Source organism: Oncorhynchus gorbuscha, linkage group LG24, assembly GCF_021184085.1.
Source record: "Oncorhynchus gorbuscha isolate QuinsamMale2020 ecotype Even-year linkage group LG24, OgorEven_v1.0, whole genome shotgun sequence".
In the NCBI taxonomy this organism is placed as follows: domain Eukaryota; kingdom Metazoa; phylum Chordata; class Actinopteri; order Salmoniformes; family Salmonidae; genus Oncorhynchus; species Oncorhynchus gorbuscha.
Window position 1 is genome coordinate 30,702,028 of NC_060196.1, and position 15,328 is coordinate 30,717,355.

General features: G+C 42.4%; 1 protein-coding gene across 1 annotated transcript in view; it reads right to left on the reverse strand.

Moving 5' to 3' along the window:
• Positions 1 to 3,043: 3,043 nt before the first annotated feature.
• The window catches only part of LOC124011991 (collagen alpha-1(XIV) chain), a 95,034-nt gene continuing 82,749 nt past the window's right edge, over positions 3,044 to 15,328 (reverse strand). The window contains 6 exon segments of the mRNA XM_046325311.1: positions 3,044 to 4,665; positions 10,090 to 10,245; positions 11,556 to 11,633; positions 11,924 to 12,112; positions 12,321 to 12,387; positions 14,223 to 14,258. Of these exon segments, the coding sequence (XP_046181267.1) occupies positions 4,337 to 4,665; positions 10,090 to 10,245; positions 11,556 to 11,633; positions 11,924 to 12,112; positions 12,321 to 12,387; positions 14,223 to 14,258 (855 nt within the window). The 3' untranslated portion in view covers positions 3,044 to 4,336.

Here is a 15,328-nt window from a genome sequence, read left to right on the forward strand (position 1 = left end):
TAAGTTTCTCACATTCTCTGACAGTTAAAGTAGAAGTAACAATAACATGTACATTTACAAAATGCTTCTGTACAACCGGACAACCCAAGCATTTGAGCAAATACCGTTCACTGGGAAAAACAGGTCTAAAACATGGTGATTGTGGCATCTTTATGTAGCGCCATGCCTCAATATGTCCTCGGAATGTACCTGTAAATTGCCTGGTTGTTAGTGTTGACAGCTCACACAGTAGAGAGCGAAACATCTGCCACTGTATCCTTCCCCAGGATGAGACTTCTCTTTCTTCACTTGACCTAAATACTTGGTAACCTAGTAGTGATCGTGACATGACTTGTCTGAAATCAGATAAAGAAAATCCTTATAGGGTGTATGTTTTTTGTGTGTTTGGGTTTGTGATAAGAGGGAGAGGGGGAGGGAGGGAGAGAGAGCAGGATACATTTATTTAAAAAACCTTTGACCATAGTGTATATATACAGTACCAGTCAAAAGTTTGGACACACCTACTCATTCCAGGGTTTTCTTTATTTTTACTATTTTCTACATTGTAGAATAATAGTGAAGAAACCAAAACTATGAAATAACACATATGGAATCATGTAGTAACTAAAAAAGTGTTAAACAAATCAAAATATATGTTATATTTGAGATTCTTCAAAGTATCCACCCTTTGCCTTGATGACAGCTTTGCACACCCTTGGTCTTCATGGTCAGCTCGTCATTCATTCGCCCCCACTTGGAGCGAAAAGGCAGACTTATGTACAGGGGCACCTGTCTGGTCTGGTCTGTCTGTCTGTCTGTGTCTGTCACCAGAGCCCACTTAGCAGCGTGACCCCAGGGGATCTAACACCTGGCCTGGAGACTTCCTGGGTGCAGATCATGTAATTATACCTCCCCTCAGGACGTGGCAGAAATAATAGCGAGGCAGACACTACTCTCACTCAGCAATTAGACAGAGGAAGAAAGTTTCTGGCTTCACAATGTTTCGGTGTGTGTCAGTTCCATTTGGTTGTAAGTAGGGCTGTGGCAGTCACTACATTTCTTCAGCCTGTGATTGTCAAGCAAATAACTGTCAGTGTCACGGTAATTGACAGTTAATTAACATAAACACATTTAGCACCTCCTGGCTTCCACAAGCCACTGATGCAGACCTTTGGAACATTTACATCATAAAAAGTCTAATAAATCCATGTAATATAGCCTACACATTCACAATAAATCCATTATTTATTTTAGACAGGTCTAAAGAAGCATGATATGAATAAAAAGTTGTCTATTTCAGAAGAACAGAATAGCATACTCTGAGTTGTCCTTATGTTAGGTCCTGATCTGGCTATGCCAAATGGCTGTGGGCTACACTAGTTAATTTAGCAGACAAGACTTGCTTGGAATTCCGTGACATTATTTTATATTAATGAAGAACACAATTGAATAAAGCTGAATAAAATAGAAAGGATATTTTCTCCAAACGATTTGAGGGAGTGCGCACATTCGGCTATTCTGTGTTGAGTGGTTGAGTGGTTAACAAAAAATAATTATTCCTACATGCTTAATTTAGAGTTATTAATGTAACTTACGTTGGGCTATATGTTTTAATTTTTAATACATTGTAAGGCTGCATGATGCGACTCTAATGATGATTTGAAGAAAGTCGCTTGAAAGGAACGAGCTCTGCTTTGTTTTTTTTGCACAGGCTGTACACACTACATCTGTCACTCAACAAGCAGGCGGTATCCCTTTTGTGTGGCCGTAATGCACCCTCATAAGCGCAAATGTTCTATTAGAACAGCATTCTCAAAAGCGACCGCAAATGCAATTATGCATATAATTCTGCATTTTTATAGTGAAAATGATCTTCCCCAAACTTGAAACTCACCCGCTGCTTATGTGTATACCTATCTATTTAGGCGCCTTTTACATTAGCTTTAAGTGTCTACACCCCTTGTAAAGTGGATTAATGAGCTACATTAAGAAGTTATTTGGCCACTTTAGTTGTGAAACAAACCATATCAAAACATTTAGGCCTATGGTCTAGGCTACATGAGGTATGCAGACTATGAAAAAAACCAACATTTTTTCTTATGCTGGACATAACTCAGAAGTTATAATATATCATTCACAAGTGATAGGCTGATATTGTTACCCATCACACTATTCTTGATTTAAGCTTGTCTTTACCTATACTAAATAGTTTGTGTGTGAAATTTGTTTTGATTTAGAATGGACCATTATCATGGAAACGAATGGAGGAAGCTTTTATTTAGTGGTTCATTTTCCTGCCAGCCAGTTTGGTTATATTTACAACAGGAGTATAGCCTATGTGCTTAATATTAGGAAAGTTGAGAAATAAATATACTAGGCCTAGCTGATGGGATCCTCCTCTTTTTAATAGAGGCCATCACACTGTTTTCTGGCGCAATTGCGTTGCCTATAGAAATGTTGAGCAACATGAGCTCATGGGCTCTTTGGAAGTGTTTGATTAGATTTTCGATTACATTTGCATTGATGTCAGAGTGATTAGAGGGACAATAGTATGCTGAGTACCAGGCAGTTAGCATGTTTTGTAGGCTACTAATGACCAGCAGCATCAGAGCTTGGAGAAGCCTAACTACTGTGACAGTCACATGGAATTTGATTGCCTTCATGACTCGTGACCGCAGGTGATGCAGTAATACGGTCACCGCAAAAGCCCTAGTTGTAAGTCCTGTGCGGTTCACGGATTAAAAAATAATTAAGTATTGCACACCGCTTGCTTACAAAGTTTCAGTGTGTGTGAGTGCATCCCTTTTCAAGTCCCGATAGCTGAGAGAACCACAACAAGGATTAAGGATGTCATCTAGAAGACTCTCAGCTATAGCAAGTACACATTGCTTTGGGGTTGCCATCTGTGTGTGTATACATTGCTTTGGGGTTGCCATCTGTGTGGGTCCTTTAGTAATGAAACATCTTATAACTGATCATGTAATTGAAGTTCTGCCATTGGTCCAATTGAAGTGCATTTTATTACTTGTTGGAGAAATCAAACACATCCATATGAACAAAGAAGCAGTGTTGAGAGTACCCACCGCAAATAATGGTTGTACTTCAATTTTATTGTTTGAAAAACCAATACCAAGTAAAAAATAAATTACTTCCTTGATTGAAACGTGTTCTGATGAGAGACACTAGAGTGGCCTGTTCCTCATAGTTAGTCTCTGGAGCTCTGCAAGGTGAATAGACCACAGGCCTAACAACTCATCACAATACTGTAGGCTGAACGTTCCTGTTCTGGAGACCATATTCCGAGACACTTGCAATAACAATAAACATACATTAAAAAAAGAAATATATTTTTCACATATTTAACTCATAATCTTGTTATATTACATGTTTAGCACCTTCTCAAACACCCTTTATTAAAGACATACATGTATAGTAAAAATACAAAGAGCAAAATGTTTGTACTGTAACACTGCAATGGGGGTATTAGTTGGGCTATATGGCTGGTAGCTTGAATGACCCTATCAAGATAAGAAAGCATATATTTTTATGTTGATATGTTGTTTCCCATGGGTGGGTAAAAATAGCATTATAAATTGATATGGAATAATTATATGTGAAACAAACACACATGCAAATATGACATTATGGGACATTTCATCAAAATAAATAATAATAGTCAAGTTTTGAACAGCTGGAGAATAACTGGTCATATTGAGTCTATTTATAATGTTAGTTGGATAGTTATCAATATAGGTAGTTGTATTCACTACAAATATCACCAAGTAGTATATCGTTAATATTATATTATATTTTCAAAATGTTCAAATAGTACTTGCTATCCACTCTTGCGTAATATCCTAGCAATAAAAGCTACAATTGAACAAAAATATTACTACTAAACTATACTATATTATACTATAATATACACTAGACTATAATATACTACACTACACTATAGGCCTATGTTCTTCCAGTATTTACTAAGCTCATAAACAAGCACTTGAAGTAAACCGTGACCAGGAAATTAATCTTTGCATGAAATTAGATGAATGCAGCACAGAGGTGGTAGGCTGAAAATGAAAAGAAAATAACAATACAATTGTATCTCTTGAAGTAACCGATTAACACACACAAAAATCTGACCACGCTACAACCAACAGTACAGATACCATATCTACACCACCAACCACAACACTTCCAGAAAGAAGAGGAGAAGATGGTCCCTCCCACTCTCTCCTCCAACCTCCTCCACCCTTCCTCTCCCTTATGTCCCTTTGACATTGACATCAGGCACTTAATGATAGTCCTTAGAACCCCCTTTGGATATTTATCCCTTTAACTGAACAGTCCCAACTCCTCAGTCGTGTGTCCCCGACCTCCTCAAGGCTCTCCTTAGCCTGCTCTCTCTCATGGGACCAACCATTTTCCTCTCCTCCGGCCCCTCTTCCTCTTTCTTCTTCTCCTTCTCCTCCTCCTCTTCAGCCAGGCTCCTGGAGGAGCGGTGGATCCCGGGGGACCTCAGCACCTCGTCGCCCTGAGTCAGGGCTGGGTTCTCGGGCTCGACTGGTCGGGGCGCTGGGTAGTTGGGCTGATAGTACTCGGAGGGGTAGCCCCCTGCGTCGTACCTATAGGGGTCCTCCTCCCCCGCCTCGTCATAGTTCTGGTAGACGTTGGGGGGCAATTGGACTAAGGGAAGATTGTGGTGGTCAGATGGGTCACCACCGTTGCCACCCTCTTTAGCCACCGCGGCCACCCCCAAAGCGTGCATTTGTTTGTTTGTTTTTGATTGGGTTAGCGGGACAGGAAGGAGGAAGAGACACACACGAGGAACAGTGTTAGCGACGACATCAAAGCGGCCAGAAGAGCTAAAGAGGGGTATGGATGAGCTACACTGACAGGGACAGGAGGTCTAAAGTGAATCTGTAATTAAATGTATGTGACAGCTTAACTGAGTAATGCATCAAATGACAATCAGTATTCAACTATTGGCTCCTTATAGAATATAAAAACTGTACACATTCGCTGCAGAAGCATAGAGAAGCCTTGGATAAAATAGTTTATATACACTTAGGTTGGTGTAATTACCACTCGTTTTTCAACCTCTCCACAAATGTATTGTTAACAAACTATAGTTTTGGCAAGTCGGTTTACTTTGTGCATGACACAAGTCATTTTTCCAACAATTGTTTACAGACAGATTATTTCACTGTATCACAATTCCAGTAGGTCAGAAGTTTACATACACTAAGTTGAATGTTCCTTTAAACAGCTTGGAAAATTCCAGAAAATGATTTAATGGCTTTAGAAGCTTCTGATAGGCTAATTGACATAATTTGAGTCAATTGGAGGTGTACCTGTGGATGTATTTCAAGGCCTACCTTCAAACTCAGTGCAATTTTCAAAAGCCTGAAGGTACCATGTTCATCTATACAAACAATAGTACGCAAGTATAAACACCATGGGACCACGCAACTGTCATACCATACTCTCTGCAGATGACTTCGTCAACCATTTTGAAAAGAAGGTCGACGACATCCGATCCTCGTTTGCTAAGTCAAACGACACCGCTGGTTCTGCTCACACTGCCCTACCCTGTGCTCTGACCTCTTTCTCCCCTCTCTCTCCAGATGAAATCTCACGTCTTGTGACGGCCGGCCGCCCAACAACCTGCCCGCTCGACCCTATCCCCTCCTCTCTTCTCCAGACCATTTCCGGAGACCTTCTCCCTTACCTCACCTCGCTCATCAACTTATCCCTGACCGCTGGCTACGTCCCTTCCGTCTTCAAGAGAGCGAGAGTTGCACCCCTTCTGAAAAAACCTACACTCGATCCCTCCGATGTCAACAACTACAGACCAGTATCCCTTCTTTCTTTTCTCTCCAAAACTCTTGAACGTGCCGTCCTTGGTCAGCTCTCCCGCTATCTCTCTCAGAATGACCTTCTTGATCCAAATCAGTCAGGTTTCAAGACTAGTCATTCAACTGAGACTGCTCTTCTCTGTATCACGGAGGCGCTCCGCACCGCTAAAGCTAACTCTCTCTCCTCTGCTCTCATCCTTCTAGACCTATCGGCTGCCTTCGATACTGTGAACCATCAGATCCTCCTCTCCACCCTCTCCGAGTTGGGCATCTCCGGCGCGGCCCACGCTTGGATTGCGTCCTACCTGACAGGTCGCTCCTACCAGGTGGCGTGGCGAGAATCTGTCTCCTCACCACGCGCTCTCACCACTGGTGTCCCCCAGGGCTCTGTTCTAGGCCCTCTCCTATTCTCGCTATACACCAAGTCACTTGGCTCTGTCATAACCTCACATGGTCTCTCCTATCATTGCTATGCTGACGACACACAATTAATCTTCTCCTTTCCCCCTTCTGATGACCAGGTGGCGAATCGCATCTCTGCATGTCTGGCAGACATATCAGTGTGGATGACGGATCACCACCTCAAGCTGAACTTCGGCAAGACGGAGCTGCTCTTCCTCCCGGGGAGGACTGCCCGTTCCATGATCTCGCCATCACGGTTGACAACTCCATTGTGTCCTCCTCCCAGAGCGCTAAGAACCTTGGCGTGATCCTGGACAACACCCTGTCGTTCTCAACTAACATCAAGGCGGTGGCCCGTTCCTGTAGGTTCATGCTCTACAACATCCGCAGAGTACGACCCTGCCTCACACAGGAAGCGGCGCAGGTCCTAATCCAGGCACTTATCATCTCCCGTCTGGATTACTGCAACTCGCTGTTGGCTGGGCTCCCTGCCTGTGCCATTAAACCCCTACAACTCATCCAGAACGCCGCAGCCCGTCTAGTGTTCAACCTTCCCAAGTTCTCTCACGTCACCCCGCTCCTCCGCTCTCTCCACTGGCTTCCAGTTGAAGCTCGCATCCGCTACAAGACCATGGTGCTTGCCTACGGAGCTGTGAGGGGAACGGCACCTCAGTACCTCCAGGCTCTGATCAGGCCCTACACCCAAATAAGGGCACTGCGTTCATCCACCTCTGGCCTGCTCGCCTCCCTACCACTGAGGAAGTACAGTTCCCGCTCAGCCCAGTCAAAACTGTTCGCTGCTCTGGCTCCCCAATGGTGGAACAAACTCCCTCACGACGCCAGGACAGTGGAGTCAATCACCACCTTCCGGAGACACCTGAAACCCCACCTCTTTAAGGAATACTTAGGATAGGATAAAGTAATCCTTCTCACCCCCCCCCCTTAAAATATTTAGATGCACTATTGTAAAGTGGCTGTTCCACTGGATGTCATAAGGTGAATGCACCAATTTTTAAGTCGCTCTGGATAAGAGCGTCTGCTAAATGACTTAAATGTAAATGTAATACCACTCCGGAAGGAGACGCGTTCTGTCTCCTAGAGATGAACGTACATTGGGGCGAAAAGTGCAAATCAATCCCAGAACAATAGCAAAGGATCTTGTGAAGATGGTGGAGGAAACAGGTACAAAAGTATCTATATCCACAGTAAAATGAGTCCTATATCAAATAGATGGCATCATGAGGAGGGAAAATTATGTGGATATATTGAAGCAACATCTCAAGTGTAACGATCGTCATATGAAGGAGTGGACCAAAACGCAGTGTGATAAGTATTCATGATAAATGTAATACTCAAAACACTCAAACAAAATAACAAAGAAGGAAAACGGAAACAGTCCTGTCAGGTGCAGACACTAAACAGAAAACAACTACCCACAAAACCCAAACGAAAAAGGACAACTTATATACAGTATGATCCCCAATCAGATACAACGATAGACAGCTAACTCTGATTGGGAACCACACCAACATAGAAATAAAGAAACTAGAATGCCCACTCTAGTCACACCCTGGCCTAACCAAAATAGAGAATAAAAACCTATCTATGCCCAGGGCGTGACATCAAGTCATCAGTCAGGAAGTTAAAGCTTGGTCGCAAATGAGTCTTCCAAATGGACAATGACCCCAAGTTGTGGCAAAATGGCTTAAGGACAACAAAGTCAAGGTATTGGAGTGGCCATCACAAAGCCCTGACCTCAATGCTATAGAACATTTGTGGGCAGAACTGAAAAGGCGAGTGCGAGCAAGGAGGCCTACAAACCTGACTCAGTTACACCAGCTCTGTCAGGAGGAATGGGCCAAAATTCACCCAACTTATTGTGGGAAGCTTGTCTACCCGAAATGTTTGACCCAAGTTAAACAATTTAAAAGGCAATACTACCAAATACTAATTGAGTGTATGTGAACTTCTGTCCCACTGGAAGGTGATGAAAAAAAAAACTGAAATAAATAATTCTCTATGGTATTATTCTGACATTTCACATTCTTAAAATAAAGTGGTGATCCTAACTGACCTAAGCCAGGGAATTGTTACTAGGATTAAATTTCAGGAATGGTGAAAAACTGAATTTAAATTTATTTGGCTAAGGTGTATATAAACTTCCAACTTCAACTGTATATATTAGTTTATATGGGGTGAGCTAAAAAAACATGCATTTATGGCTAAATTAGTTTTTGTGTCAGGCAGAATGTGTTTCTACAAATAGAGGGACAGCCTTATAGGAAACAAGGCAGTAGTCATTGCTGACAGTGATATAGCGAGGGAGTAGGGCCAAGGGACAAGCCTATCTACCCTAACATCTCCACTACAACCCTTTTGAATGCTGCTCACTACCCATACTGTTGGACTTGAGTAGGAGAAAGTAGCGAGAGAGAGAGGGATGACAGAAGCAGAGAGAGAGGGAGACACACACACATACCACAGGTCAGACAGATGAGACAAAATCATAAAGTCACCATGCTGGTATTACTCACACTGTGGAGTGCATGGAGAACACCGCAGGCCTTTTGAGCCATACAGTGTGCTCACCGTAATGCCTTTTCCTCAGAGAAAATGGCCCGATAGAGAAAGACATCATTGATGGGTGTCCATGCACACATGCATTTACAGTTCGGGCGCTATAGATTGTATCCACACTCACAATAACCATGTGTATTAGATGACAAACTATTGTTGAATAAATCATGATCACATGACTGTAAAGATGCAGAATTGTCTTTTTGAAACAATGTAGCCAAACTTGATGCAATAGTGTGGTCTGTTCATGCAAATACTGAAACATGACTTATCGTGATAAGACTTTGAGAGTTGATAGATACTTTGTTGGAATAACTATATCGCACATGTCACAAGCATTCACAGATATCTGTAGGGTCTATAGACGTTTAAACAAGCAGGCTTGTTTAAATTCAATTCCACAAGCTAAGATACTGGGATACTGAGATGGCAACATTTAAAAAAATATTCTCAGGTACCATTATATGAATTTAGCACATTGTAAGTCATTGTTTCCAAGCTGAATTCTGCATCTTGGTTACATTTTGTATTTCAAGGCTTAAATGGCAACAGGAACTAATGGATTCATAAATAAGCCATATGCTCACGGCCATTTTACTGTAAACCATCAGATAATAGAATGGGCTCATTATTTTCCTGAGCTGTCGTAAACAGAGAATAAAGAGCTCCCACTCATTTATTTTAATGAGTTTTGGTCCTGGGGTTAATCAAGTGGGTCTCAATACATTAGAATTCAAAGTCTATTGTGCATAAAGTAAATCAGAAAACAAATGCCAATTGCTTAAATATATCTCAGTATGGGCAACCACACTAAACTTGGTTAACTGGTAAGTTAGTCATACTATAGTGTAGGCAATTCTGAGAACTTCCTTTTCAAGATAAGTCAGATAGGTCATGTTGTCTTAGCTTCACCTTGAAATACAGTGTGGATAAGGGTGTGATTCGGGTCAACCCCATGGCGGATTTAACCCAATGAGACCTCTTTGCTCAGGTCTCCCTTTCAAAGAGCTTTAATTGGATTAAATGAGTTGATGATTGATTGACAGGGTATGATACAATAGGTCAGATACACAGACATGGAAACCCATTCTCAGAGAGTGCGTTCTCAGGTAAAGGTTATCTACACAACAAGCTGATGGCAACGCCAATGGAGTTCACTATGGCTAAACAATTAGATCTAATATATTGGACATTGATATTATAAAAATATCATGCTGCCTTGTGGTGTTTTGGTGTGTTTACAGTGGTAGGGGAGGATGAGGGTCATAATTACCTCCTACGTTGTAGCCCACGCAAGAGTTCTGGTCACAGTATCCAGGAGGTCCAGCCGACCCCACTGGTCCAGGGATACCCGGCCGCCCAGGAGTTCCAGGGTTCCCCGGCCGACCAGACGGACCCTGGCTACCTGTCCGCCCCTGACCCGTTGGTCCTGGAGGAGAATGGAAAAGGAGTGATGAGAGGGCGGAGAAATGTGGGGAGTGTGTTTTGATACAACAAATACATTTTCAATGAACAATTAAGGTTTTAACATTGAGCTAAATTCCGAAGTTAAATCATTATATGAAACGTTATGGCAAACCAATAAAACATGATGGCAATATTATTGTCTTCATTGTGACTAAGAACACTATATATTGAGGTAGAATTCATGAAGTTAAAGGGATTGTTCACCCAAATTACAAAATTACACATTGGTTTCCTTACCCTGTAAACAGTCTATGAAGAAGTTATGACAGCAATCCATGCTTTGGTTTAGTTTCCCTGGCACTGGTTCCACATGCTAACGTTTTAGCATTTGTGGCGCAAATCCCATTATTGTAAAGCTCAACAATCACTTATAGATGTTTTGAACATAATGTGTGAAAAATGCTACTATTCAATTCATGGGACCAATGTATTGAATTCAATTTATGCCCAAAAACGATAAAACATTACCATGTGGAAACAGTGCCAAGGAAACTAAATCAAAGCATGAATTGCTGTCATACCTTATCCATAGACTTCTTACAGGGTAAGGAAACGAATACGTCAACTTGTAATTTGGGTGAACTATCTAAATCTAGTGTGCTTTGAAATAGAAAACTAGCTAGAGTCCATAATTAAGCCACTGATTGGCCAAACATCTCTCCACAAAAGGAAGAGAATCAGCATATTTATCATTACCCAGCAGTCAGTATAAGCTTTTGTGCCTTTTCATCAGACCCAAAATGCTATTATCACTGAGCTGTCTCCATCAGGAAATGCAAAGGCTATGAATGTCCTTTTTCAAATATCCTTGGAGGCACTGATCTCGCGCATGCCAGACACCTACATGTTCTCCCAGTAGCGCTCCAAGTTCTCTCATGTAGACCAACCTGGCAACCACTCCAGGAGTTCAATCAACACACTGCGTCAGCTAGACTACAATCAATAAAGGAGTCAAATGCTATGCCCCCTAATCATGTTTAATTAAACCAGTAGGGGCAGCTTAATGAAAAACAACAAAACAACAAACAAACGTAAATTAAATCCAACTTGGGCTATCCTCTTCGTGTCATATTCTCCCCTTGAATCAAGAGGGAGACGCTTAATCAAAAAACAGATCGGATGACTTCCCATTTTCTAATCCACCCCCATAACAGATGTTGATTTCCTCTGCAGATGTTCAGTGGCAAAGGAAGTCCCTGGAGAAAAATTGAAGTTGGAAATGTGCATTTTTTCGTTTTTGGGGTGTTTTTCACCAGGCATTGTTTTGGTTACCTGGGGGTCCTACGGGGCCTCTGGGACCCTGGACTCCTACACCTGGGCTTCCCTTGTCACCCTTCTCTCCTGACAAACCTGGACAAACAGAGACAGAGGGTACACACACTTTGACAGAATTCAGAGAAGTGGGCATGCTTGTCTCCTTTCCATATTATATCACCTTCAGCACTACACGTGTCATGTCCAATAATGTAGATCTAGCCTAATATGTAATCATCTTTCTGATTCTATTAGTGATGTTTTCTTACATTACCTGCCGGTATCATTTACTGTAATATCTTCTCTCACAAGCTTATGGCACAGGCTACATGACTATATCTTTGCTCGATAGCTTGAGTTAAATCTGAGTCTCCTCTATTCAGTACCTCTGCCTCCTGGTTGTCCATTCTCTCCGTTGGACCCGGGGAACCCTGGTCTGCCCGCGGGCCCCTGCTCTCCCTGTGGTCCTTGGCCGCCCTGCCGCCCGGGCTCTCCTGGGGGTCCAGGAATGGTGCGGACCGAAACGGGTGCACTGGGGATGTGGTTGAGGATGGAGCTGTAGCGAGCCATGTGACCTGTGGGACAGACGTCAGACTGAGGTCAGTGGCGCATGAATGGATGCCAATGGCAAAATACATTTACACCATCACAGACAACACTCCTTTTTTTCAAACCGTACACCCCTTCTATAGAATACAATTACACAAGACCTGTGCAAACTCACATCAATACACACAAACCCGCACAGGAAGAGGGTCAGCTGAAGGATAAAAAAATACTCACTCTGTATCAGCTGCTCACAGACCTGCCGGGCGATTGCTTGGACCGATGCCTGGGATTGCAGGTCACCCTGGAGGCAAAAACACATGGTGACACCAAGACCATGGCTACAGATAACACTGTGTGTTTGATGTGTACAACCTGTTTCATCGATCCCACAGGTGACATTTCCTCCACCATTACTTGGGTAGAAAGCCTGCCAGTCGTGATTTTGGCATCAACTCTTTCGATTGGAAAACATGGCTGTTGTTGACAGGCATAGATGTTGCTTTTTGAGCCTTATATAAAAACCTTATTACCCATTCGCTGTTCGCTGTTATGGGCGAAACCAATCCATAAAGTACTTAACACTAGAACGATAGCTCTTTAAAAATATAACTGCTGTAAAGTAGAAAATCATTTCTACAGCTGAGTAACACAGCTCTAAAGCTTTAGCTTATAAAGTATGCATGAATAGGTCTTCTACAAAATGTGTTCTGGGTGCAGTACACCGTGTGATATGGCTCTTCAGAAAACTTGTTGTAATGGTAATTGTATACTGTCAGGCTGTCAGAGAACACCTACTGTATACTGCCTAGCTGAGGAGCAGCAATTACTTGAAAGGAGGGCATTATTTATCTTGAACATTGATGTTAAGCATCGAACACATACTTCACAGAATTACACTACATGACCAAAGGTATGTGGACACCTGCTTGTTGTACATCGCATTCCAAAATCTTGGGTATTAATATGGAGTTGGTCCCCCCTTTGCTGCTATAACAGCCTCTACTCTTCTGGGAAGGCTTTCCACTAGATGTTGGAACATTGTTGCGGGGACTTGCTTCCATTCAGCCACAAGAGCATTAGTGAGGTCGGGCACTGATGTTGTGCGTTTTGGCCTGGCTCGCAGTCGGAATTCCATTTCAATCAAATGTATTTATAAAGCCCTTTTTACATCAGACGATGTCACAAAGTGATATACAGAAACCCAGCCTAAAACCCAAACAGCAAGCAATGCAGATGTAGAAGCACGGTGAACAGGAAAAACTCCCTAGAAAGGAAGGATCCTAGGAAGAAACCTAGAGAGGAACTCGGCTCTGAGGAGTGGCCAGTCCTCTTCTAGCTGTGCCGGGTTGAGATTAAAACAGTACATGGCCAAGATGTTCAAATGTTCATATATAATAATCACAGTGGACAGTGGTTGTAGAGGTGCAACAGGTCAGAACCTCAGGAGTAAATGTCAGTTCATAGCCGAGCATTCAGTTTCATCCCAAAGGTGTTCGATGGGATAGAGGTCAGGGCTCTGTGCAAGCCAGTCAAGTTCTTCCACACCGATCTCAACAAACCATTTCTATATGGAGCTCACTTTGTGCACAGGGGCATTGTCATGCTGAAACAGGAACTGTTGCCACAAAGTTGGAAGCACAGAATGTTGTCTAGAAAGCTGTAGCGTTACGATTTCCCTTCACTGGAACAAGGGGCCTAGCCTGAACCATGAAAAACAGTCCCAGACCATTATTCCTCCACCAAACTTTACAGTAGGCACTATGCATTCGGGCAGGTACCAGATTTGACTGTTGGACAGCCAGATGGTGAAGCGTGATTCATCACTCCAGAGAGCGCATTTCCACTGCTCCAGAGTCCAATGGCCACGGGCTTTACACCACTCCAGTCGACACCTGGCATTGCACATGGTGACCTTAGGCTAGCTGAATCCACTAATTTGAAGGGGTGTCCACATACATTTGTATATATAGTACACTGTATATTATATAGAACAAGATAAGTATCATAAGATATCTCAATTCAATTGAATTTAATAAATGCTCTACTGGCATGAATGGGTGGTTGCCACGGTTGCCAAAGCAATGTATATGAAGTATTACATCAATTACCAATATGTTTGTTATCTCTATGACTTACTCTTTCTCCCTTCTCTCCTTTGTTTCCGGCGGAACCCTGCAACAGAACAAGAGGTAGAATGACAATGGACAGAAAACAATGAAGTACATTTACTGTACACATTTTTTGAGTTGTCCATTTTCTTTGCCATCTTTTTCTTTTCAAGAACTTGCATCAAGAAGTAGACATTTACCCCAGAGAAGTAAAAGCAATTTGGAAAGTTTAACAGAATTACAACAGACATTGAAAGCAGGTATGACAGGTATGAACAACTCTTCTTAGGAAAAAGCACTGCACAATGAACAGACGCTACCTTCAGTAAGCTAGGAGCTACCTTAAGCAAGCTAGCGTCATTATTTGAACCCTGCCATAACCATTTATCTGCATAGGTCATATAATGACAAATAATAACTATGCAGTACCAGTAATTACATCGTAATTACATAGTAGGCAAGAGTATGTAATTACTGCTAACCTTGTCTGGCTCTCAGCCAGAGAATGTTAGCATTTTGACGTCTGGGGGCACACCAATTAAAAAGGTGTCATCCTACAAATACCTTGATCTTTGGTTGGACGATAAGCTGTCCTACAAAGTTCACGTGAGGATTGTGATTGTGAGGATGTTTAAACTCAAATTGGGTTCTTATTCTTGTAACAAGGCTTTGCTTCCCATTTGAGGCCAGAAAGAAGCTTGTTCAAGCCACTTTTCTTTCTGTAATTGATTATGGTGACATATTGTATATATATGCATGCAGCCTGTTCTGTGTTAAAGAGACTGGACTCTGTTTATCATGCATCTTTGCGTTATGTTACAAATGCCAAGTCACTCACCCACCAGTGCACCTTATATCAAATGCAGGGCTAGACCTCGCTTTACATACGCAGACAGCTACATTTGTATTTCTTCATCTACAAAGCCCTTCTGGGTAGCCTGCTCTCCTTTCCCATCACCACCAGCAGTTCCCAGACGCGGTCTACTAGATGGTTGCTGCTAAAAGTCCCCAGGGCCATTGCCGAGTTAAGCAAGACTGCCATTCCGATTGTGCACCTGAGGCATGGAAGTCTGCAAAATATGCTGCACTTAGATATACTAGTGCCCCTTAGTGGGTTTATAACTCTGGCCCAAA